Below are 26337 nucleotides of genomic sequence, written 5' to 3'. Positions count from 1 at the left end.
ACTCCAGGCTCCAGACTAGGGGTCCACAAGTGCCATCCATCAGGCTAAATTGGGTCCTTCAGACTGCCATCAAAGGGCAGCAAGGGGGATTTATGGGGCGAAGCTGCCTTGAGATGTGCCAGCAGTCTACTCTGAAGGGGTTGGAGGCCATTCCTCAGTGCCTTCCAATAAAGCTAATTTCTGACCAGATATGTAGATTGGTTGAAACTAGTGATCTGTTTAAATTCTGTGTTTTGTCCCTGTCATGTAGGGGCAGTTCCAAAAAAGCAGACTTTCAGGTTTCCTAAATTATGTGTGATTAGTTTGTCACCAGACTGTAAAAAAAAAAAAAATCAAATCAAAATCTTCCAGACAGACGATGACTATATGACCAGGCTTAAGCACTGGCAGTTTATAGACTGCAGCTGCTCACAAGGAAATATGACTTACTTTTGCAGTGTGTGATATTCGTAGAGCCATCAAAATCAGTGCTAGTATTTCCAGGGCAGGTGATGCAGTAGTTCTGACCAAATTCAGGCTGATAAGTTCCAACAGGACATCTGATACATCTGTGGGTTGTAGAGTTGTAGTAGTGGCCAGGAGAACAATGAACTGTGTAGTATAAAGGCATGTTATATTTTTTCAATATATTACAGGTGAAGACACAAAGAATGGATGATGCACTAGACATTTTAGGGTTGGACTACATGCGGCATATAAGGAGCAGAGGGGTCTTGTCAAAAACAGCAGAACCATTTGAGTTCCCCCTGCATCACCTTAAGTCACAGCATCATCTGCAAGAAGAGTTTCCTGGTTAGCTGCTGGCAGTGAGCGCAGGGAGGAACAAACCAAAATGACACCTGGACACAAGGCAAGTGGAACGGCAGGTGCCATTTTGACAAACTCCTTGCATTTCTTATGAATCCATCTGAACTAAAAGTTTTAGTCTTCTTACTTCTGTTGACCCATTTTTTTTGGCTGCTGCTTTTATAGAGTTGCTGTGGAGGAGTTAAGATAAGGGCAACCTGGTAATAGTATTGCTTAGGGAAGTAAACTAGCTCAGGAGGGAAGATACTGCCTCAAAGATATAATAACTTGTAAGCAAGCACTGAACAATGCCTGTTTACTATCCAGCACACTGAGGTTTAATATCCAGTCTGCTAATTTATTGTTGTAAATAAGTTTCCTTCAACTTGAAAATAAAATCTTGTCTTATGCCTACAGGTTAACCTGGCTGTTACAGAGAAAACAGAGATTTTACCAGGAATGATTGGTGGCTGAGGAAGGTAAGCGATAAAGGCAGCAGTTTCATTCACCACAAAAGGTTACACAGAGGATTTTTAAAAATAATATATATATATATATATATATATATATATATATATATATATACACACACACACACACACACACACACACACACACACACACAGAGTGACAGGAGTAATATTTTACATGTACTTTAATATGTTAGATTCTGAGAGGGATTAGTTGGAGGAAAATAAATAAAAAATGTTAGTGTGAAAGACAAATGCCAGGTGGCATTAGGGCAAAACCCTCAAATAACATCTGTTTGTGTATACAATGGGAAAGAGGGTCTAAAAAGCATTTTGACCAAATCCTGGGCATGAATGGAAGATAAAGTCCGGGGGAATGGCTATATTTAGGATGAGAAGCTCAAGAGGGGCAGACTGAGCTCCCAGAAACCCAGCTGCCTATCTCAACTTTAAAACATACCTTTTGTTTCACAGTCCTGAAACGACATTGCGCCTTCGTATTTTGTCACCAGTCCCCCGCCACACGGAAAACAGAGGGTCCTTCCTGGTTCAGACTGATATGTGCCCAGGGGACATAGTCTACAAGGTTTAAAGCCATCAGAAGAAAAATATCCAGGAGAACACTGCCCTAGAAATTGAGAAGTTCTACTGTGTTATTACCTCTCTACGGAAATGCAAAAATATTTTTTTTATCAGAAACATTTAGAAACGAAAGTTTTGCCTGCTCTTTCTTTGGTGTAAACTGGAAGTGGTCCTTTAGGATTAAGGGACTAGTTGAAGCTCTCAGGTGAGAGATCAGCAACGTCAGTCACTCTCTGCTTACTTAAATCTATTAAGTGAGCAGTGCAGAGTCTGTGAATGTGTGGACTCTGCAGCTATTGAAACAGGAATGATCTAAACAAAGTTAAGCTCTTTTCAGCCTGACTGTGCACATATCCTTTAAAGCAGGGCTGAGGAACGTTTGGCCCTCCAGATGTTGTGGGACTCTAGTTCCATCAGCCTTGGCCAGCACAGCCAGTGGTCAAAGATGATGGAAGCTGTGCTCCAACGGCATCTGGAAAGTCAAAGATTCCCCAGACATGCTCAAAAGTGAGTCCCATTGATTCCAGTGGGACTCATTCCTAGGTAAATGTGCATATCATTGCAGCTGCAGGATGCCATTGATTTCATTACAACAGTTTTGCACATGCTTAATTGTTTCTCACCATGGGAGCCAACTCCTAGGGGCCAAGGTCCTTTTGCCCCCCTATAAAATATTTGAGGGGGCCAGGACTCCCCAAAGTTGATGGGCATTGCCATTCAAATGGAGTGTGTGTCTTGTGATTGATTATGCGGGGCGGGGCTTATCCCCCCCCCAATATTATATTCAAGTTGGCACTCCTGTTTCTCACTTACATTAATAGAATTTAAACATGCCCAAAATGGGTTTATTTTAATTATATTTATATGTCACTTCACACATTCAGAAGTGTCCCAAAGCAATTTATAATTTAAAAAATACAAAATACATTAACAAAATCAATAAAACACTACAAATATGAAATAGTAAAAGTGTTCATCCAAAGAAATAGCAATCTAAAACCAGTAGCTACCAAAAGCTCAATCAGCAATGGTGCCCAGATTCCAGGAGAATAAAAACTTATTCACCTAGTGCCGGAAAGATGACAAAAATGGCACCAGGCAGGCTTCCCTGAGGAGAGCATGGCACAATCAGGAGGCCAGCACGGAAAAGGCCTTTTCTCACGTTGCCACCCTCCAAACATCTATTGGAGATGCAGATGAACTGATCTCATGAATGGGAATTTAGGATACAAAGTCCAAGGTGCAGAATGAATAGGACAAAAAAGTCAAACCTTAGTGGGTTCTCTCAACATTTTATATATGTATAACAATAGATGCTGCCACTAAAATAGGTCTGTAGTAACTCCCTCAATAAATAAATGCCTCATAAACAGAGAGACAGGAAAACCCACCTTCTTAGCCCAGTTCGTATCAGTTCAGACTGAAAGTGGGCTTACAATTAATCTTTTCCAGGTTAATGACAAAATACCCTGATTCCCAAGCTTTTTTGTGCACACAACATTGTAATTGCTCCCCATGCTTAGAGGGAAGTGGCAGTTTCACAGGCCTTTTGATGTCATCATATTCTTGATTATGAGAGAAGTTTCTGGGAAGTCCCAGACTTTTCCCACACCGATTCTGAACATCAGGTTATTTTCTACATGGAAAGAGTTTGTTTGTATGTATGGAGTAGCCTAAAGTGATGCCGCTCAGACACAGCTTTGCCACACCAGTGAAATGAGAACTAGGTTGGTAAGGCTACCCGAGAACACATCCCAGAATCTTCTGACCTGCTACTGTCTACCTGAAGCAGACAAGCTGAAATGGAACGCTGACAATGGGGCGCCCCACAGATTTCCTTCTCTCCCTGTTCTCAGCCTTGATACCCAACTCCTGCATGCAACATGTAGAATCAAAGTAAACTTGCCTCCACATTCTGACACATTCCGTGCACCTGCTACTCCCTGTCCATCATTGCTTGGGCAAGGTTCACAGGAAAGTTGACCTTCTGTGTCTTGGTATGTTCCTGGTGAGCAAGGAATGCACTGATTATGTTCTCCACTATAATAGGTGCCTGTGCTGCAGGTAACTGGGAAAATAAAAATGGAATCTATATTAAGTACCTTTTTTCTAGTATTATGATTATGATTTGTCTTCACAGCACTACTAGGGAGGCCAACAAGACACTGCAATCTCTAGGCCAAACTCTTAGATGTTATCACAAAGCATCACTACTAACATTACAAGTAAGCTCTGAACCTTCTTTCTTAAATTACAATATGGTAGGTGAAGCATTTCAGTACTGAGTTTGCAATGTGCTCCTTTCTGGTAAAACACAAAGCTTCTCCAGCCCTCTATACTGTTCTGCCTGATAGTCCAGAGCTCAGACTCCTACATCAGGCTTTCTTTTCTCCTAGCTTCCAGCCTCCATACCTTCGAAGGTTGTAACAGAGTCTGTTTCTGTGCTTGGGCTTGTAGCATTTTACTTGGGTCTTACCGCATTTCCCATCCTGCTGAACTTGTCCTGTACTGCAGGCGTCATGTCCTTCAGCAACAACTTTCGCTGCTCTCTGAGCCACTTCATACTCTGTCCCCGAAAACTGAATGTAAAATTGCTGTTTGTTAATAGATTTCCTCAAGGTTTTGATTGCCGACTGTAGCTTCTGCTCCATCCTTTTCCTCAAGCAGTCGACACTGCAGGTGTCTAAGTGGAGAAACGGTAAGGAAACCAAATTCAGATTTAGAACAGACACCCTAGTATGACTTGGGAGAAATAAACAGACACAATGATTAAAGTATGTTAGATGTCTCTGCAGCAGCAATGGTTGGATTATCCTGATAAGGAAATACAGAAACATCATAAGGGGAACCACTCCCAGAAATGTCTGACAAGGCTGAGTTTTGTCCATCCTGTTATATTATTAAGTTCTGTGGGAGGCTCCATGTGTGAATCAGGCTCAACTGTCAGATGATGAGACAAAATGATTTCTTATACCTTTTCCTGCAATGATGTCATAGGCCCTGCTAACTATGCCAACCTGAAATAAGAGGGGTGTGTGTGACAAGAGATGGGGCCTTTTCAACTCTGACGCCTGGTTTGTGGAACTTCATTCTTAGAGAGGCTAGACTAGCATTGTCTTTTAGCCTCCCTTTAATTTAAAAAGTGCCTAGGATATAAAGCTGGTGCTTTGCCCATTTATACTTATTTATTATTGGACTATTAATCTTCCTGGATAATTTGTAGCTGCGTTATTGCATTCATTTTTCTAATATCTTATGCTGAATGCTGCTCTGAGAGGTAAGATTTAAGAGTGGCTAATAGTTTAAATAAAGAATCTGTCACTGCAGCATCAGCAAGTTATAACCGCAGCAGCAATCATAAAGGAACACAAGAGTGGCATTCCTATTCAGAGCAGGGGCCTGCAAACTTTTTCAGCAGGGGGCCAGTCCACTGTCCCTCAGACCTTGGGGGGGGGGGCTGGACTATTTTTTTGGGGGGGGAATTATGCAATAGCCCCACGAGCCCCTGTGGCCATTTACCTGTGTCTTGCGAGCGGCAGGGGCTGGTGGCAGGACAATGAGCAGCGTGTGAAAGGGCTCTGGAGAGGGGCTGCTTAAAATGGCGGCCGCTCGAGTGCTGCTGCTGCTGGCACCAACAAAGCCCAGCCCCCTTCCTCCTCTAGGCAGGGCGGGGAGAAGCCAGGAGGAGGGAGGGAGGCGGTGGTGCCGCACTGAGGGAGAGGGAGGGAAAGAATGTGTGCGCTGGCGATCCACTCAGCGATTTCTGGACCGTCCGCAGGCCTGATCCAGCCCGTGGACCTTAGTTTGCCTACCCATGATTTAGGGTATGTAAACCTTGCCACAGAAAAGCACCATCTAGTGTGACCAAGGAGCAAGGATGGAACTATTATATATTTAGGAGGAGGCTTTATTCCCTGGGGGGGGGGGGTTCACTAGGGGGCAAGGACCAGGTTTAGTCCTGCTCTCTCACCCATGTCCAACAGCAGACCCCTTTATTCCATAGAAGTCAAAGGTTGCCATCCAAGATTAAGGGAAAATGAAAAGGGGAATAACGTTGCAGCTTGGGGCAAATCTCCACCCTAGAACCAGGATAGTTCATCCTTTACTAGTAAGAGATCCCGCAGAGGGTGCAAAATGTTTGTTAAAAAAAGCATGCCACACAGTATATTATAAATAATAGTCATAATCATCATAATAACATTGCATGTTTAGAGTGAATCTGCCACAGAAGTAATTCTTTTTTGTTGTTGCTAATGCACGAAGCAGGCAGGCAATTTTTTAAAAGTGCAACATATGCTAAACGGAGATGGTCTTTCACAAACCTGAGACTTCTTCTGACTTCATCTCCATTTCAAACTCAGCTGTGATGTGGGACACTTCCTTGGACGGCGATTTCCGGCCTCGGCGTTTCTTCTTAGAGGAGTCGCACTTGAGGTTCACAAAGGTTACCTGGCAGTTGTCTGTACAAGGGAATTGACCTCCTTTGCAAAACAGAAGCAACATGGAAAAGAAATCAAGGGGCAAAGTAGCATGGCTGCAGTTGCAGCAGTAACACCTGCGCAGCAGAATCTTCATTATCAAAACCTCAGGTATCTGAAACGTCCACTTATTCAGTGAATGCCCCAAAAGAAGCTTTATGCCTACTACTAAAACAGAACTCAGCCTGGCTTGCTCCTTTCTTTGCAGAGCCACTGTTCCTGAGCTCCTCTGCTTCCAGCGGCCCAATGTCGAAAGAGGCGCTGGATTTAGGAGCGGCATTGGTTTCACTTGTGATATCCCGCCAGGTGAAGCTGCCATTGCAATACAGGTCCTGGACGATGTATCAATACATTGCCCCAGCGGTGTAACTAGCTGCTTGGGTGCCTGGCGCGGTGCGCGCGTCCTGCAGCCGGGGGCAGGGTGAGCCGCCCATGGGGGCAAGGCAAACCACCCCTGGGGGTGTGGTGTGCTGCGTGGAGTCTCTCCGCTGCCTCCCCCTCAGCTGTAGGGTGGCTGAGGGAGAGGCGCTGGCAGCCGTAAGCCCCACGCTGCCGTTTCATGCAGCACCCAACCTGCAGGCGCCGAAGCCACCGCGTCACCCCCAGGAGAGACATGTGGCTTGGGCACGCTGCAGGCCCCACATTAAGTGCCGCCCCCCGCAGTGTGGCGCCCAGCGCCAGCCGCGGTTCGTTATGTTTGTTGACTGAACTAAAAAATTTCGTGAGCCCAATTTTTAATTTTTAAAAACTCATATTTTTGTCATTTTGTCACCCCCCAGTGATGACACCTGGGGCGTCCCGCACTCCCCGCACCCCCTTTCTCCACCACTGCATTGCTCAGCCCCCTCCCCCAGCAATGACATATACTTACAAAGGCCCTCCAACAAAACAAGCACTTGACATAGTAAATCATGGTAAATCACCAATCACATCCAAAAGGTGAAAAGCTGAGCTGCAAATGTAGCTCAAAAGTTACTGCCCGTCCTCTTATTTATTTGCCGAATAGAGAAAAACCAGCACGGAATTTTCTGCTCACGGACCCCACATACCTATAACAGCCTGCTGATTTCCAACATCTTTAATTTTTTCTTTGCTGCGAGGTCTTAAGTGACATTTTGCATCCTTGATTTTAAAACGAGCTTTCTGCTTGATGGGTGGTACTAATATGTCTAGAGAAATAAAATTAAAAGTTTTCAGTCGTGCTGTATTTTTAAGATAACCTGAAGACAGGCCTGGATATTTAGTTTTTTTGCAGAGTAAACGAGATATAAGCTTCACAGGTTTCCTACCACAGATAATGGAGTTAGAGAGTTAGAGAGACTACTTTGCTGCATGAAGAATAATTCCTAGCTGGAGTACAATTAGATGCAGGGGATGGAAAATGGAAGAGGGTTCTAAAAGAAGCTGAAAAATGCTCCACCTCTTCTGAAATATCAGAATAAATCAGAATATGGAAGACTGCAAAGACACCCGGGGAAGAGGGATTATTGGTTGTTGTTGTTGTTCTTATTTTTACTATGTATTTTGTGGTTTTTTTATATTGTAAATTGATGTTGTGAACTGCCTGAGATCTGCGAATGAAGGATGGTAGACACCTACATAAATAATAATAATACAATAATAATAACCTTGGCTATGAGTCCTGGAAGACCAGTTTCCTGCCTTGCAGGCCTTTTATGTCCTTTTAAAATGTGGGGTTTTTTTGGGGGGGGGTTATTGGGTTGCTGTTTTTATTTTGACTATGTATTTTGTGGTTTTATATTTTGATTTTACTCTGTGAACTGCCCTGAGACCGCCTGGTATAGGGCGGTATATTAATTCAATAAATAATAACAATAATTTTCCCACCTGGCTTGGGTGGGCCATGACTCCAGCAACAAAATATCAGGCTGCTGAACAGACTCTTGGACTGGGGTGTTGCTTAGTGGAGTTTGTTGCTGTTATTAATGTTATGTGGGAATTGTCCAATTTCCTTGTGCACCTTTTGATGTTCTATTTATAGCTTATGACTACTGTTGTAATTATGTGAATCTTTCCATGTTGTAAGCTGCCTTGAGGATCGTTTCAACTAATAAAATGGTGATGGTGAAGATGGTGATAAAGAGCCCTTTTCCTCTGTCTCAGGTCACATGGGGAAATGCAGCCAAAGTTGATAGCAAGGGTGAGGAGGGCTGGAGTCAAAGGTTATGCTGGGAGCCAGAAGGGGAATCCTGGAGGCTAAGCAACTTTTCAAGCCAGGGGTTCCCATCCTTTCTGTATAATTACCGTGGTACCTCGGGTTAACCATATATAAGATAAAATGAAACTTTATTCGCATTAGCCAATGGCCACAGCAACAGTAAAACATTACAGTATACGCAGAAAAGGAAATTTGATATAAGAGCACAATTTAAAGTCCAGAATCAGCCGTCAGTTAGTGGCCCTTATTCTGACTGCCCCTGCTATGAACCTAGCCACCTTTGCTCATCTTGATCTGATAGAAGGAAGGACATTGTGGCAGTGGTTGAGCGTCCTGGGATGGTTAGTATGAGTGGGGCGATGATGAGATACAAGAAAGCAGCTACAATGATACCTCGGGTTAAGAACTAAATTCGTTCTGGAGGTCCATTCTTAACCTGAAACTGTTCTTAACCTGAAGCACCACTTTAGCTAATGGGGCCTCCTGCTACCACCGTGCCGCCGGAGCACGATTCCTGTTCTCATCCTGAAGCAAAGTTCTTAACTCGACATACTATTTCTGGGTTAGCAGAGTCTGTAACCTGAAGCGTATGTAACCTGAAGCGTCTGTAACCCAAGGTGCCACTGTACACAGAATGGAAGAAGATATAAATAAGATCATATCAGGACAATGGGTGTTTGTGAGTTACATCTATCACCAGATTCTATGGAGTAATACTTACCTGCACAGCTAGGAAGAGTGCTATTGCGTTTCTGAAGCGACTTGCCTTGCTGCCCTGGCACTCCACAGCTTACTGAATAACTATTCTCTGTGTCTGAGGAAAAGAAAAGAAGAACACACCACGAAATAGACTGAGATGGTGGAAGGCCTTTCTTTCATTTACTCATCTGAGTTAAGACCAACCTTTGTCCATTGCTCAGAACTTTTATTGATTGATTGATGGGCATTACCATCCAAACAGCACCTTGATCAATTATGTGGGTGGGACTTATCTGTTGTTTTCCCATGCAAATAAAGACTAATCTAAAAAGACCTTCCTTCAGCATATTTTAATTTTTTTTAACCTTCTTTGGACTTCAATAAAGCCAGGAATGGAATTTAAGAAAAACAATATGCTCTTTAATACCAACCTGGGACAAAAAGCGTATTGGATGGACATGATAAGAAACAGCTTTCCATCCCTCCCAATTTGCTGCAGACCAGCTGGGCCTTTGGAGCTGGCTTGGCATTCGGAAGGCATTTCACCATCTCTGAGGAAGAAGAAACAGGAAATCACTGGTTCAGATAACGTCTGCGGGATCCTCCAGTTAAGCTCATTCATTTTTCAGACTGGAGTGGGAAGCAGAGGAAGGGATAAGCGGTGGGTGCGTGTAAGCCTGAGGCCTTCGCTTGAGGGCTGGGATGATCTCCTCCTTCATAAAGCCACCTCATAAATACAAAAATTAATGTTGAAGCCAATCAGCTCTGGATACAAGATGGTATAACACATTTCCATTTCAAATCTTAACACATGTGTGCATTTAAAAGTGATATGCATTTTTGAGAACCAACCAGAAGCTGTCACCTGTATCCTCAGGCAATGGAATTTAATAGACACAAACTGATACAGGGTATTAAAGCTACTTAAAATTGTGAATGTTTTCATTATCCTTTTCAACTCTGCAATTGGTTTCAAGTTTGACACAAAGTCTTAACCAAGTCTTACCCAACAATGTATTAAGGACCCTAAAACATCTTTTGTGGGATGATATAAACATCTTTTGCATCTGCTCCATGAGCTTTCTAGCAATACTTCTGCTAAAATCAGAGTAGGACTCTCAGGCTCTTTTGACAAATACAATTCCAACAAAAGAAGGAGTTAAACAAAAATGCATTCTGATTCCCATGCGCTTCAACCTTTTTCTCACAGCTATAATTCTAAGGCTGAATCTCTACAACTGGACCTCCTAAGACTTCTGTTCTTTTATATACAGACAATATGGTTCTTGTTTTACACAGTTAGGTCTAGAAAGACAACTGTCTAGGCTTGGAGATTATTGTACAGACAGAGAACTAAAATTACCATATATTTCCATGTATAAAACAACTCCTGTTTTTTTGAAACCAAAATTAAGAAAACAGAAGTGAAAATCTGGACAGTCGGGGGGGGGGAGCAGAAAGTTGTTGAGCTTTTTTTTGAGCGAGATCGCCCTCAAACTGGGCTGGGCCATGCCGTCAAGCCAACCAAGCCGAGGAAAAAAAAGGAGAGAAGTTCAAGCAGAGGTTGCTCTTGCCGGGGGCTGTGGGAGGCGATCCAGTCTCCACTGGACTCTTCACTCAATCCGCCACAGCCTGTCTTCACACGCAGGGGAAGTCCCTAACTCACTGAGGGTTAATTAACTATTTAAACTAGTAGACTCCTCAGAAATATCTTTCTCAAATTGTGTTATCTAAAATTACAGAATTGCAAGGACTGGGTTTCCTAATCAGGGCAACATTACATCTGTTGCCCTTGGAGTTTTCTGACATGCAATTTTATATATTTAATATATCAATAAGCTGCTCATCAGTGAAAGAAGTGAAAAAAGAGGAAGGTGCCCTGTTCCAAAATGTTACCTACCAATACAGTCCTTTTTATTCCAGTGTAGCTTCTTCCCCAATGGACATACACATTCGTAACTTCCCATTGTATTGAGGCATCCATAGTCACAGCTCCCATTGCTGATACTGCATTCATCAATATCTGAAAGTACATTTAAATGAATTAGTGTTGCACTGTAAGTAAATACTATCAGGTGTGACTATTCCTTCCTGTTGTCTGTCCACCAGAACTGCTTTAAGTTAGATTATTATTTTCCTGATTCCATGTTCATTCTTTTTGTGGACTCCAGAGTTGGTGCAATAGTAATTGTGGGCCATGGCTATTTTTCTGTCTCCCTCCAATCCTTGCAAAATCTAAGACCTGACACCTGGACACTTCTCTGCTGAATGACCCACATTTCCCCTCACAAATGGCAAGGACGCTTGTAGAACTGAATGAGGGTTCTGTGGCTTTTCTGCTGACAGAATGAGAGACTGGTAAGGCCTTAATAGGGGGCCGTGACATTGCGTAGAAAGAAAATGAAGACTAGTCAAGAAACTGACCTGCAACAGCTTACGCCTCAAGGAATCACAGTATCATAGAACTGTACAGTTGGAAGGAGCCCCCAGGGTCATCTAGTCCAACCCCCCTGCAATGTAGGAATCTCAACTAAAGCATCCCTGACAGATGGCCACTCAACCTCTGCTTAAAAACCTCCAGGGAAGGAGAGGCCACCACCTCCTGAGGGGATCCGTCCTACTGTCAAACAGCTTTTACTGTCAGAAAGGTATTCTAAACCCTGACTGCTAGTAGAAGACAGCTTTCATTAAAGGTTTAAACTGTAGTTTAATATTGTCCAAAGAGCTGTCAGGGCAGGTGTTGGAATCAGAGTGTCAGGTGGGGAAGTGGTTGCTCATGACTCTGGCCTGTCGTTTGCAGGTTTTTATTGGTGCAAACTATTTACAGTGCAGAACCCCAAAGTTCATGTCTGTCTTAGTCACTTGCAGATTCCGGGAGTGCCCCCTTCTGGTTTCTCCCCCAGCATAAGAACTTAGACACCCCAAATCTCCACCTCCCCTCCTTACGGGTGACAGAAACGCCGTGTGTGCCTCCTGGCCGGCTGAGCTAGGGGAGGTGCTTGGGCTATCAGTAGCATCTTTGAGCCCTCCCTTCACTTGACTACTCCCTTCCCCCTCTGATCCACTGGAGGTGTGGCTTTTTCCACCACCGGAGGAGGAGCTGAGAAGCGCTGGAGGCTCTCTGTACCCCCCTGCCTGCTTCCCCCGTTCTGATGGCAGTCCCCTGACGCAGGGCAACAATAACTCACAAGGTACCAGTGAAGTTAACTCTCTGTTCAAAGAAACAAAACAGCTCAGGCCTAGTGAGCACAGCAACTCTTCCCAGTAGGTCTTGCCCCAATGAGGCTCCTTCCCAAGCAAGCTGAGGACTCAGCTATGTTAGTAAAGAAAAAGCGTTTTACAGTGGTACCTCGGGTTACGTTACCTTTGGGTAACATAACTTTCGGGTTGCGAACGCGGCAAACCCAGAAGTGTATACAGGGCAGAAGCGCCCTATTGCACCACATGCGTGCACAGAAGCAGCGCCTCTTGTTGCAGACTTTTCAGGTTGCGCAAGGACCCCCAGAACAAATTAAGTTCGTATCCGGAGTTTCCAGTGCATATGTGTTATTACACTGTGACACCAGATGGCGCTGTGGAGTTCCATCTTTCGCCAACGTGATTTCCCACTCTGAGGTTTACAACACGTTTTCCTGAAACGCTTTTTTGATGTGTCTAGATCCAGCCTGAGTCTCTGACACCTTGTCTATCTCTGCTCTGCCCGCTTCATACCTCAGACCAGGAAAGAAGGGAGATGGTCACAGCAGGACAAGGAGATTCCCTGGATTCTTCAGCAGCCTGCTTCATCTCTGCCTATTGGCCCCACTCCTCTCCGGCCTCTGATTCTGCACTACTCTCTGCCATAGACTCTTCCTGCCCACTAAACCCTGTTGCCTCTTCTGCTTCTGACACCTCTTCCTCCCAGTCTGCTCCCTCTGACCACTCATCACTGTCCCACCACCAGTCCCTGGGCCCTTCTTCCCCTGGGGGTCCCCAGCTGATGCCTCCCACCACTCCTCTGCGTCCAGCCAGCCCATGACAGCTGCATGCAGAGCTCAGTTGTGTGTGATTTGAATTTGCCCTTTGCCTCTAAGGCTGACTTCCCCCTGGCCTACTTAAAGCAGTGCTAAGGGAAAGAGGACAGAAGCCCAGCCTGCTGTTGGCCTACCCTCTAAGTCAACAACAGACTAGGAGCTGTGTCCCTATAATTAAGGGTGATCAAGACAAGAATTACACCATGCCCACAGATATGAATCTCTAGTTCCAGAACTTATATTCTGCTTTGCATCAACGCTGGAGGCCCTGTTGGGCACCAGAGATGATGGGTTTTCTTCCTAGTTTGGCCTACTCTCCTTAGATCAGGCAGATTACCTTGCTGAGACACTGAAGGTGGAAGAAATGAGAAGCATTGTTAAGCGAATAAAGAATGGGCAGGTGCCAGGTCCAGATGGTTTCCCGGTCACAAAATCCCAGAACTGTAGAGTTGGAAGGGGTCATCTAGTCCAACTCCCTGCAATTCAGGAATCTCAACTAAAGCATCCATAGCAGATGACCATCCAACTTGTAGGAAAAAGCTCCTGCAGCCAATCAGAAGCTGTGGAAGCCCCATCGGACGTTCGGGTTCCAAAAGAACCAGAACAATCACTTGCGGGTTTGCAGCGTTCAGGAGCCAAAACGTATGAGTTCCAGAGCATTCGGAATCCAAGGTAGGACTGTATTGCATTGCAGGGAGTTGCACTAGATCAGGCACAGCCAAACTTGGCCCTCCAGATGTTTTGGGACTACAACTCCCATCATCCCTAGCTAACAGGACCAGCAGTCAGGGATGATGGGAATGGTAGTCCCCAAACATCTGGAGGGCCAAGTTTGGCCATGCCTGGGCTAGATGACCCTCAGGGTCCCTTCCAACTCTACAACTCTTAACTCTGCAATTCTAAAGCCTTATGGAGAGATGTCACTAAGCAAAGAATGAAAAATGAATCAAACTCTCCAAACCTCCGCAGTGTGTCATTCCATATAACGTGTAGCCTTTATGACACAGGCATTCAAAACTCCCAGGGTAGTTGATACAGGTATGGTCGCAGGTCCTTTCGAAGGAGCATTCATCTATATCTTGATTTGGAACAGAAGGGGGAGATGATGAGAGAAACTGTGCATTTGACATCTAAGTTCAAAATAATCAACGTACCTCAATAACCTATCCATAAGGATCAATACAAGTCGAGGACAAGACATGCAACACAGTTTTTTGCTGCCTACAGGGAAAGCTTGCACATGCCTCCCGCAGGCCAACCAATAGTGCATGTTTTGCCTTTGCATTCCCAGGTATGAAAAAGCTCACATGAAACAGTCCTTAGTTACCGTATTTTTTGCTCTATAAGACTCACTTTTTCCCTCCTAAAAAGTAAGGGGACATGTGTGTGCATCTTATGGAGCGAATGCAGGCTGCGCAGCGATCCCTCTTGCTGTTCTGGCTTCTGAGATTCAGAATTATTTTTTTTCATGTTTTCCTCCTCCCAAAAGTCTTGTGGTTTGGTGCGTCTTATAGAGTGAAAAATACGGTAATTACAAAGCTGAAACAATGTCTTCCTGCTGCAATCCCCATTTTGCCCACAGGGTGTCACCACTGAATTTCAGTGTATCAGGCAGCAGTTTGCATTTGTGGGTTTCAGAAGAACTGAATTTCTCTCTCCTTTGCAATAGTCCTCCCTAAGGCAATCCCAGGGCCAAATGCATTCAGGGCGCTGATATTATAAATTGTGCTGTTCAATGTGTTTCAGACACATTCTGAATTTCTGGTTTACTCAATTTTATATGCTTTTGTGTGCATATGATTTTGTGTATTTTATTGGTTTTAGATTTTGTTTGAATGATATGTGGTTTTTCAAATTGTACACTGCTTAGAGATATATGCTAATAATTAATAAATAAGTCCCAAACACTTTTGAGTATTAATATGCCCTTTATAAGCTAGGATCTTCTGACAGACATTCCACACCTACAAAAATATCAATAGCATCACTGCTATATTTATTACGTGAGCAAAATAATAACATTAACTGCATGACACACACTCTAAAATGAAAATTTTAATTAGTGTATGTAGCTTTAAAGAAAATTGATCTTTTCAGCATTATTATTGATTAGTCATTAGTATTTATTCCACTTATTAGTCACTCTTCTTTTTTTTACAAAAAAGTCTCAGTGTGACTTACAAAAAAAGGAGCTGTAAGAATTTACATAAATTACTGTGGACTCATGCTACATAATGGCGACTCTGATGCACAGAAGTCTCAGGAATCTCAAAAATTAGATTTGTAGCTTCAATTGATACTGATGTATATAATGTCTGCACAGGAGATTTTAGAGTTGACATTGTGCAAAGTGTCACACAGGCCTTGGTGCACAAGGTTTAACCATCACGGAGAACATCTTTTGCAAGCACAAAGCACCTGTTGGATTCAGCTATTATGCTATGCCAAGAAGGAAGGTCCTGCTAGCAGAATGGTTGTTGCACAGCTGGGTTCCTGGGTGACTGTGGGTTGCTGCTGCCACAACAAGTCTTGAAGTATTAGGATTATTCTAGTTCTGTCCATGCAAAGTATTGGAAGACACAAGATCTACCCACTCTGGAAGAATGGCAGATGAAGGTGATGGACTACATGGAACTGGCGGAAATGACTGGCAGAATCCGAGACCAGGGAGAAGAGTCGGTGGATTGGAAGAAATTTAAAGACTATTTACAGAAATATTGCAAAATTAATGAATGTTAGAATGATGTCAGAATGAAGTTAAGTGGTTTAAGCAGTAATGTTATAAAGGTGTATGTAAAAATGGATTGTTAACAGGTGAGAATCCAAAGTTATAATATATTATGTTAAAGGACTAAGATAAAAACAAAGAGGGAAAGAAATTGCTGAATTAACTAACTGAATTGGAATACAAAAAAGGGAGGCGTGAGGAGGTCACGGAAACAAGGAAATGAATGTAAGGTATGGAAAGACTGATGTATTTTTTTAAGTGTTTTTTATCTTTTTTGTATTTTGTATTTTTTCTTTTATTTTTACTTTTGTCTTTCTTTTTCTTCTTCTTTTTAATTCATGTAATTCTCTTCTTTGAAACCTTAATAAATATCATTTTTAAAAAAAATTCTAGTTCTGTGCAAACTCTTGTCGTTTAGACTGCCCAGAGCAAGTTAGGATGATGGGACCTTCTCAGAGAGCAGCACAAATTCAGCAGTTCCTGAATAATACAATTGTCCAGCTAGATCTATACATCCTTAATATACGTATCTAAAGATCACTGAGTTTTAGAGAATGGAAATCCTTTCTAAAGTACCGTAACTGGTCTAGTCAGTAGCTCTGAACTCTTTGGTCCTGGCATATGAGTGTGAAGGAAATGAGAGAGACAAGGAAAGGGATCCATCAAATGCAGTGGCGTAGCGTGGGGGGTGCAGGGGGGGCCGGCCGCACCGGGCGCAACATCTGGGGGTTAGGGTTAGGGGGCGCAAATCCACGGGTTAGGGGGCGCAAATTACTTGCCTTGCCCCTGGTGCTGACAACCCACGCTACACCACTGATCAAATGTACTTCTGTGCTCCAGTGATGTGTCTCTTTGTAAGCCAGTGTGTTTTTAGTACCTAGATTACATCCGTGTATATGTACTTGTCTAATACATTTGTCTAATACTAGTTTACCTCCGATGATATGCACTGACAATTATTAAGTCAACGGGGGCATGAAAAGAAGCATGAAAACAACAAAGAGGCATTCTATTAGCTTTACACGAAAATGCTTTGGATCATATTATGTCTCCTGGGGCCTCTCCTTTTTATGATGCATTCATACTCACACAGCTGCATTACCAGTCAGTGAATATCCTGTAATGTCCTGCTAAAATCCCATAATTTTAAATGCACAAGAAGTTCTGGGGGTTTTCTGTCCTGCTTTTATTGTGCAATAGCTCCTCCAGGGAGCACAACATGTAGCAGCATGATGGAAGAATCGCAGGGCAACCAATAAAGCTGATGAAATCTACCACTAGTGCACAAATACTGCATCAAAAGCATCTTGCAGAATACTCTTGCGACAGAACAGCCGCCTGGAGGGCCCCAGGTACAGCTATGCAGAAAATGCAGAACACCAGGTAATCTCCCCTCTACAGAATCACCAGCCCGTTGTGAAATTCAGCACTGGCCGTAGAAAAGAGAAAACTATTTCAGCCACTTGTTCTGCAGAAAAGGAAGCTTTTTGTGTGGGAATGGCAGGACAGTGGACTCTCTCTTCCAGCCCTCTTCAGATACACGCTCTCAGTCAACTGCTGATTTCAAGCAGCTCTTTGATTTAGTCGGGAATTTGATTGTCACTTTATAACGCTGCTAGTCTCCCCTCTCTCCTCGTTTACCCTGCTTAAGTTCTGCAAACAACAGGGCTCAAGTTATCACGCTCCTGGTATGCGAGGACTGCTGGTGTATTTGACTTCACCAAAGTTACTAGAATGGATGTTCGGCAGTTGCTGAACATTTATTTGTGCAATCTGCTAATCCTGGGCAAAAAGAATTTGAACAAGCATGTTGTATGGCATAAGAGGCGGACAGTCTATGGTGGTAAATGACAAGTGTGGTTTTAAGACAACATTTGTGGCCTATGTCCAGGATCTTTGACTAAGTGATCCTGTTAGATCTTACTGGAGCCTTTGCCTCCAGTTTGGCAAGCAGCAACCATGCACCACCAGGGGCTTGGCTGGAGACCCTAAAGGTAAAGGTACTCCTGACTCTGGGGTTGCATGCTCATCTCACTCTATAGGCCGAGGGAGCCGGCATTTGTCCGCAGACAGCTTCCGGGTCATGTGGCCAGCATGACTAAGCCCCTTCTGGTGAACCAGAGCAGCACATGGAAACGCCGTTTACCTTCCCGCCAGAGCGGTACCTGTTTATCCACTTGCACTTTGACGTGCTTTCGAACTGCTAGGTTGGCAGGAGCAGGGACCGAGCAATGGGAGCTCACCCCATCGCGGGGATTTGAACCGTCGGCCTTCCAATGGGCAAGCCCTAGGCTCTGTAGTTTAGACCACAGTGCCATACACGTCCCTGCTGGAGACCCTAACTGTTACTAAATGGTATTATCCAGTCTATGACAAAAGCACATCTAGGAGAGGTATTACTTCTGACAGGGTGTGTGCAGGTTCTGAAAGGAGTCAGTTCAGAGCTTAGAATGAGCCTTTGGGGTTGGGGGGAAAGTGCTGCCCATCATATCCCATGCTAGCTTTCACAAAGCACTCTGGAGCATCTGTGGCTACAAGCAAATGCTCTAAGCACTGTGTTTCCCAACATGCCCCTCCTCTGCCCTGAGATGATGATGATGATAAGATAATGATAATAATAATAACAATAATTTCTTATTTATACCCCGCCCATCTGGCTGGGCCTCACCTGCCACTCCGGGCGGCTTCCAACAAAACAGCACAATACAATAGTCCTTCAGCTATTAAAAGCTTCCCTAAACAGGGCTGCCTTCACATGTCCCCTAAAAGTCTGGTAGTTGTTTTTTTCCTTTGACATCTGGTGGGAGGGCGTTCCACAGGGTGGGTGCCACTACTGAGAAGGCTCTCTGACTGGTTCCCTGTAACTTCACTTCTCGCAGTGAGGGAACCACCAGAAGGCCCTCAGTGCTGGACCTCAGTGTCCGGGTAGAATGATGGGGGTGGAGACACTCCTTCAGATATACTGGGCTGAGGCCGTTTAGGGCTTTAAAGGTCAACACCAAGACTTTGAATTGTGCTTGGAAACGTACTGGGACATTTAAACAGGACAGGAAAATAGGCTTCCAGATGGAGAAGTCAAAACTAGAAATAGAACTGCTAGAACCCAATACTAAGAATCTGTCTAGAATGTATAACTTGCTGTTGAAATGGAATACACAGGACGAAATGGTGAAATCAGCCATGATTAAATGGGCACAAGATATTGGTCATGGCATTATGTTTGCTGACTGGGAACAGTTATGGACCACCGGTATTAGGTTTACGGCATGTAACGCCTTAAGAGAAAACATAATGAAAATGACTTACAGGTGGTACATGACCCCAGTCAAGCTTGCAAAAATTTACCATTCGCCCAATAATAAATGTTGGAAATGTAATGAGACTGAAGGTACTTTTTATCACCTTTGGTGGACCTGCCCGAAGATCAAAGCCTTTTGGGAAATGATCTATAATGAAATCAAGAAAGTTCTTAAGAGGACTTTCTCTAAAAAACCTGAGGCTTTCCTCTTGGGCATGGTCGGCCAATTGGTGCCAAGGAAGGATAGGACGTTTTTTATGTACGCTACTACAGCAGCGAGAATTCTTCTGGCAAAGTATTGGAAGACACAAGAACTACCCACTCTGGAAGAATGGCAGACGAAGGTGATCGACTACATGGGTTTGGCAGAGATGACCGGCAGAATCCGTGACCAGGGGAAAGAGACAGTGGAAGAAGACTGGAAGAAATTTAAAATATATCTTTAAAACTGTTGTAAAATTGAGGAGTGTTAAGATGTTAAGGAACTAAGAAATAGAGAATTGCAGCTGAAACCAATAAGTTAAAGAAAAAAAATCTAATGAAAGTGATTGGTTTAAATTAGATTTAAGAAGTTGCTGAAGAAATGTGAAATAAGGATGCAAAAAAGGGAAGGTATGGGGAAGTCTGGGAAGTAAGGTGTATGAAAATAAGACCAAGAAATTATACGTGTTTATTTGTTTGTATGTGATTGTTTTGTCTATAGTTTGTTTTTATTATGTGTTTGGAAAATCAATAAAAATTTATTAAAAAAAAAAAAAAGGAAACGTACTGGGAGCCAATGTAGGTCTTTCAAGACTGGTGTTATATGGTCTCGGCGGCCGCTCCCAGTCACCAGTCTAGCTGTCGCATTCTGGATTAGTTGTCGTTTCCGGGTCACCTTCAAAGGTAGCCCCACATAGAGCGCATTGCAGTAGTCCAAGCAAGAGATAACTAGAGCATGCACCACTCTGGTGAGACAGTCCACAGGCAGATAGGGTCTCAGCCTGTGTACCAGATGGAGCTGCTAAACAGCTGCACAGTTACCCCATTCAGGACCAGGGAGTCCTCCACACTTGCCCACCTCCTGTCCCCCCAAAACAGTACTTCTGTCTTATCAGGATTCAGCCTCACTCTGTTAGCCATCATCCATCCTCCAACCACCTTCAGACACTCACACAGGAACTTCACTGCCTTCACTGGTTCTGATTTGAAAGACAGATAGAGCGGGGTATCATCTGCATATGGATGAACACCCAGCCCAAACCCCCTGATGATCTCTCCCAGCAGCTGCATGTAGATGTTGAAAAGCATGGGGGAGAAGACAGAACCCTGAGGCACCCCACAAGTGAGAGCCCAGGGGTCTGAACACTCATCCCCCCCCCCCACTTTCTGAACACAGCCCAGGAGGAAGGAGTGGAACCACTGTATGACAGTGCCCCCAGCTCTCAGCCCCTCTAGACGGTCCAGAAGGATGTTATGGTCGATGGTGTCAAAGGCCGCTGAGAGACCCAGCAGAACTAGGAAACAGCTCTCACCTTTGTCCCTAGCCCGCCGGAGATCATCGACCAGCGCGACCAAGGCAGTTTCAGTCCCATGATGAGGCCTGAATCCCGACTGGAAGGGATCCAAATGGTCCGCATCTTCCAGGTGTGCTTGGAGTTGTTCAGCAACTACCTGCTCAATCACCTTGCCCAAGAATGGAAGATTTGAGACTGGGTGATGCCTCCCCTCTTCCAGTGTCTAATGGAGATGACACAGGTGACGAGCCTCCCAGCCTGTTCCTATGGGGTTGGATCATGTCCTCAATTCCTACTACACTTAAGACTACTGAAAACTAGTGATGGGTTATGACCATACCAAATTCTGAGATGCAATTCTGAACCTTTTGTCAAAGAGGAGGATATTATGTCAGATGGGTGGTTGGCAGAGATTCTCTACACAACAGAAAGGAAAGTATATTGCAAGGACAGAGGCAGTTCTTGCACATTTCTCTATGTGGCTGGGCTGCAGCCATGAACTAGAGGGCAGAATTCATTTTTCATGCCCATCCAAGTACATGACCTTGAACCTCTTTTACTGAAGCTTTCAAAATTTCCAGTTGCAGCAACACTAATTATGCTGGTGGTTTTGGTGATGTGGACACTTTCCTGCCTGTGGACTGAGAGCTCAGGCCACAAAGCAGTCATGAGACAGTAATGATTTTTGGCCAGTCCCAAAACTTGTCTGGAGTCCCACCACTGTCTCAAAAGTGAAAGGCCCTCTGTTCCTGCTGTTAGCCTCTTCGTTTAGCACCTTGCACACCATTTGTGATTCACAGCTTACTCTGTTAAGCAAATACCACTGTGTGGATTGAGACAGACACAGTGTGAGCAAATGTAAATCTAGACTTTTGGGTTGCCTTATCAGTTATCACAAATTGTCTTGGCTGCAGATACATCAATAAGTCCCCAGCAGGGCCAAAGTAGACATTTTTGTGCCCAGTTCTATACCCTCCACCCCCTGCTTTTTGGCAAACTGCTAATCTCAGACACCTTTGGAAATCAGTAACATGGAAACAACTATGGCTACTTGTGGTGAACACATCCCTATGTCCTTGGCTGGTCTGCCTACTTACTAGGTGGGCTCTCTTTAGCCTGTGATGCCCCCCCCCACAGCCCTGGACAACTACAGCTGCCGCTGTACCTTAATTGAACCCACAAAACAACAAAAAGTTGGAAACTTCTCCTTATTCCCAGACTTGATGCCATCTTTTCACATCCCTCCTCCTTTTCTTCATTTAACACAGCATAAAAAAAAAAGTTTGACTGAGTTCAATGGAGATTAAAGGTAAAGGGACCCCTGACCATTAGGTCCAGTCGTGGCCGACTCTGGGGTTGCGGCGCTCATCTCGCTTTATTGGCCGAGGGAGCCGGAGTACAGCTTCCGGGTCATGTGGCCAGCAGGACTAAGCCGCTTCTGGCGAACCAGAGCAGCGCACGGAAACGCCGTTCACCTTCCCGCCGGAGCAGTACCTATTTATCTACTTGCACTTTGACGTGCTTTTGAACTGCTAGGTTGGCAGGAGCAGGGACCGGGCAATGGGAGCTCACCCTGTCGTGGGGATTCGAACAGCCAACCTTCTGATCGGCAAGTCCTAGGCTCTGTGGTTTAACCCACAGCACCACCTGTGTCCCGCTCATTGGAGATTACCGTCAAGCAAATAGACTTAAGGCTTGCCCAGCAATTGTTAAATTTCTATACTGCCCTTCACCTGAGGATCACAGGGAGGTTTATGATATAAAAACACAAATGTACATAATACAAAAATACTCACTTTACATACAATACTCACTTTACATACAACTGAGGCAGGTCGGTGCCTAAAGTCACCTGTTATGCACTATTTTGGCTCAGTGCCAGATTTACACAGCCAGAAGCTAACTAACTACAGTGGTACCTTGGGTTACAGATGCTTCAGGTTACAGACGCTTCAGGTTACAGACTCCGCTAACCCAGAAATAGTACCTCGGGTTAAGAACTTTGCTTCAGGATGAGAACAGAAATCGTGCAGTGGCAGCAGGAGGCCCCATTAGCTAATGTGGTACCTCAGGTTAAGAACAGTTTCAGGTTAAGAACGGACCTCCAGAACGAATTAAGTTCTTAATCCGAGGTAACGCTGTAGCTGCTTTCTTGTATCTCTAATCCCTGCTGGATCAACTGCTGCAATAACACCCTCTACCCATTTGCAGTGCAGTGCAACAGAAAATGCACTGGCAGTTTCCTCGGTGTATAAGCTGCCATAGTAGAACAAGGAGTTAGGCACTCGCCCCCATAACCAGTGGAAGTTCTAGGCCTAATAGACAAAATAAAAACCAACAAATTGCTGGGTCTGGTGGATTATAAAAAAGAGAAATAACACATGTACCTTTTTATTGGCAGGCAAGTTAATTTCTGTATCTATTAATTGTACTTCCTTTGTTTTAAAAAACTTTTTAAAATAAAAGTTCCTTACATAATCAAGCTTATTTTATTTTAAAAAACCTAAAATATATTATTTTCTCACAATAAATGAAATTCTAATGGACAGCCGTAAAGAGATGAGGCATTCATCCCTTCGACAGGATGTGTCTTTTAATTCAGTTCAATCTACAGCGAAAGAGCTATTCATGCAGGGTGGGAAGCCTCAGATCTGTGGGCCAAATCTGGCCCTGCAGACTTCTCTATTTGGTCCCTGGGACTCCCCTAGGGCCACAAACTCTCACCAGGTCACAACTCTCACTAGCTTGCTCCACACCCCTTTTGTGGTTCTGCTTGGCTACCATATGCCCTCGACCGCTGTCGCCCATCCAAGCAGGCCAGAGCCTTTATCCAAGAAGGATATGCAAGTGTGTGTATGACACAGCCAACAGTGGGAATGTAAAATTCACATTCATTGCTTTGCCCACTTTTGCCTTTTCCTCAGCCCCACTCTGCATTGTAATGTGGCCCCCTGAAGACTGCCTGGAAGAGAAAGTGGCCCTCAGGCCAAAAATGCTTTCCCTAAACATGTGAAGGGGGAAAAGGGGGAATTTTTGGTGTATGTGCATAATGCAGGGAAACACTTGGTGCTCTGCGCTGTCAAAGAAGGAAGCATTGCAAGCCCTTGAAGAACTCCTTGCCTTGCCCTATTCTGAATAGGATAGGACTGGACAATCCATACTTTAAAATGTGGCCTCAACACCCTTCTCATCCTATTCATTTTCAAGAACAGAAAACCTTTAAGACTTTGTGTATTTGTGTAAGACAAATGAATTGCTACATACTGATTTCTTTGTCATACATCTCCATAGCCTTGATTTCTAGGAGGGCTGAACTAGTATGAAGCTTGGCAGCTGCAGTGGCCAAAACCAAATTCAATAAGCAAGTTGCATACCAGAACATTTTGATTTAGGGTCATTTTGTTGTTGCTTACAGAAGCCTCTGAATACGATTACCAATTAGGTGAAACCAAGAGCATACTCATCTAGACACCATTTAAAGAAAGGAAATGGCGTAGGAGAACCATTTGACACTCTTGAACATCATTTACAAAGACTCCAATTACAAGCCTACAACACCTGTAGGGCCAGCCCACCATTTTCCTTTCAGCTGCTTGATTTGGCAGCTGGTTCTCAGTTTCACACAGAAAACATCCAGACGTTTCCTGCCTCTCTTCTCCCTTGGTTGGCACAAGTTGCAGGGCCCAGATTTGGTGGCCCCTGCTGCTGCACCAAACCCCACAGAGGCCTTCCAGAGGTCACGACTGTGGTCTTAGTCTAACACTCTGCCCAGTGTACTATACTGGCTTGTCTATATGGCCAAAACAACAGACTGACAAAACTATCTGAAATTACAAAAACACATTTTTTAATAATCCGAGTGTAGGTCCAGCATCAACTAGAATGCTCTTCAATGATGTGACCAGAATTGTTTAATTTTCTGCTTTAGCAAAATAATGATCATGACTGCTATTTATTCTGCTAATTATTCATTTCCTACTGACTGCTAACATTGTTTAGCCAAGGGCTGCATCAAGAATAACTAATGAGAACAATAACAAGCTTCTGGTAAGGATCAGTAATTAAGGATCAGTAAAACCAGCTTGCCATCTGAGTTTATTTAGTCCAGTTATTACTGGGGCTGAAGGAAGGAGACTTATTCACTGGGAAAGAGAGGAAATGAACCCTTGTGCTTTAGAAAGCACAGAGCGAGAAAGCATGAGGAGTCTGCTGACAGAATCCCAGTCCTAGAGCCAGAGTTTGTCTGAGGAATTAAACTCAGAGCAAGTCCACATACTGTGAACCTGAAGCCTACAAGCACATCCAACCGTCTTTGCAGAACAATATTGAGGGAACACCAGGCAGAGGATGGTAAGCCCCAGGACAGGTAGACAGGGGAGTCCAACCAAGGGGATTAGAGGGGGCCGACAGCGATGGAGAGCCGAAGAGTAGCCTCTAGTCTAAAGATCTGAATCAGAAGTCTCACTGCCAGAGATGCATGGACTTCCAGGCAGCTGGATTCTCCGGGAAGGTTACCAAATTGGCCCTGCAACCTGCAACCAGGCTGTAATCGTTCAAAAGAAAATGAGGTCTTTTTTTGCTTCAAGAATCTTTGGGCACACCTTCCCAGGAATCAGTCGATGAGGAGAGAGCTGCAACTTCATTTGGAACATGATTTGTGGGGTTTGGGGAGGGAACTTCTGTAGCATCAGGTGTTAGGTGGGCACTCTCTTTTTGTCAGTTTGACAGCTTCCCTGCCTCCTAAAGGAAGGAGGACTCTTCTGACCCAGCCAAGCATGAAGACTGGGGTTTGGGTAAGTTGCTCCTTGGAGATCAGCCTGGACCAGCGTAGCTGACTTAAAGTCCACTTTGGCTTTGCATTGGTTTGGGAAGGGATGACTACCATCTACAGGCTGGAACTGATGTTAGAGCAACAGGAGTCCTTAAGGAAATAATCAGAGGTGAAGAGCTGGAGAAGACCTAGGGAAAGGTAAAGGGACCCCTGACCATTAGGTCCAGTCGTGGCCGACTCTGCGGTTGTGGCACTCATCTCACTTTATTGGCCGAGGGAGCTGGCGAACAGCTTCCAGGTCATGTGGCCAGCATGACTAAGCCGCTTCTGGCGAACCAGAGCAGTGCACGGAAACGCTGTTTACCTTCCCACCAGAGCAGTACCTATCTATCTACTTGCACTTTGACGTGCTTTCAAACTGCTAGGTTGGCAGGAGCTGGGACTGAGCAACGGGAGCTCACCCCGTTGTGGGGAGTCGAACCACTGATCTTCTGATCGGCAAACTCTAGGCTCTGTGGTTTAGACCACAGCGCCACCCGTGTCCCTTGGAGAAAACCTAGTTCATTGCAAAAACTGAGGGTGTGGCTGTAGGTAGAGAAGCTGAAAGTATACCTCTGAGTGTTCCCTCCTGATTTTCTCACCTCCCTGCCACAATTTCCACCTCAGATTCACTAAATATGGCAGACTTCTTTGACTGATGCTGTTGAGAAATGGTTGAGGCAGAGAAGAGTGCTGACGCTTGTTCCTTGTCTGATTCTCCCCTTGCCTGCTCAGGGGGAAATTGCAGTGAGGGAGAAATAAACCTAATTTGTCTTTGGTCTCCTCTTCTCCCACATT

The 26337-nt window shown here is 44.5% G+C and overlaps 1 protein-coding gene across 6 annotated transcripts in view; it reads right to left on the bottom strand.

The window, feature by feature from the left end:
- The window catches only part of SCUBE1 (signal peptide, CUB domain and EGF like domain containing 1), a 193241-nt gene that overhangs the window by 7273 nt on the left and 159631 nt on the right, over nt 1–26337 (bottom strand). For all 6 annotated transcript variants that reach the window (XM_083503331.1, XM_083503332.1, XM_083503336.1 and 3 more), the window contains 10 exons: nt 14169–14285; nt 11095–11217; nt 9626–9745; nt 9217–9309; nt 7366–7485; nt 6161–6319; nt 4315–4521; nt 3745–3906; nt 1717–1884; nt 430–591 (listed from right to left, as the gene is read on the bottom strand). In XM_083503331.1, coding sequence (XP_083359457.1) covers nt 430–591; nt 1717–1884; nt 3745–3906; nt 4315–4521; nt 6161–6319; nt 7366–7485; nt 9217–9309; nt 9626–9745; nt 11095–11217; nt 14169–14285 — 1431 coding nt within the window. The remainder of the gene's footprint in view (nt 1–429; nt 592–1716; nt 1885–3744; nt 3907–4314; nt 4522–6160; nt 6320–7365; nt 7486–9216; nt 9310–9625; nt 9746–11094; nt 11218–14168; nt 14286–26337) is intronic.

The sequence above is a fragment of the Podarcis liolepis genome (assembly GCF_965112155.1).
Source record: "Podarcis liolepis genome assembly, chromosome: 5".
In the NCBI taxonomy this organism is placed as follows: Eukaryota; Metazoa; Chordata; class Lepidosauria; order Squamata; family Lacertidae; genus Podarcis; species Podarcis liolepis.
Note: the sequence above shows the minus strand (reverse complement) of the source record. Positions and strands in the feature narration are given on the sequence as shown.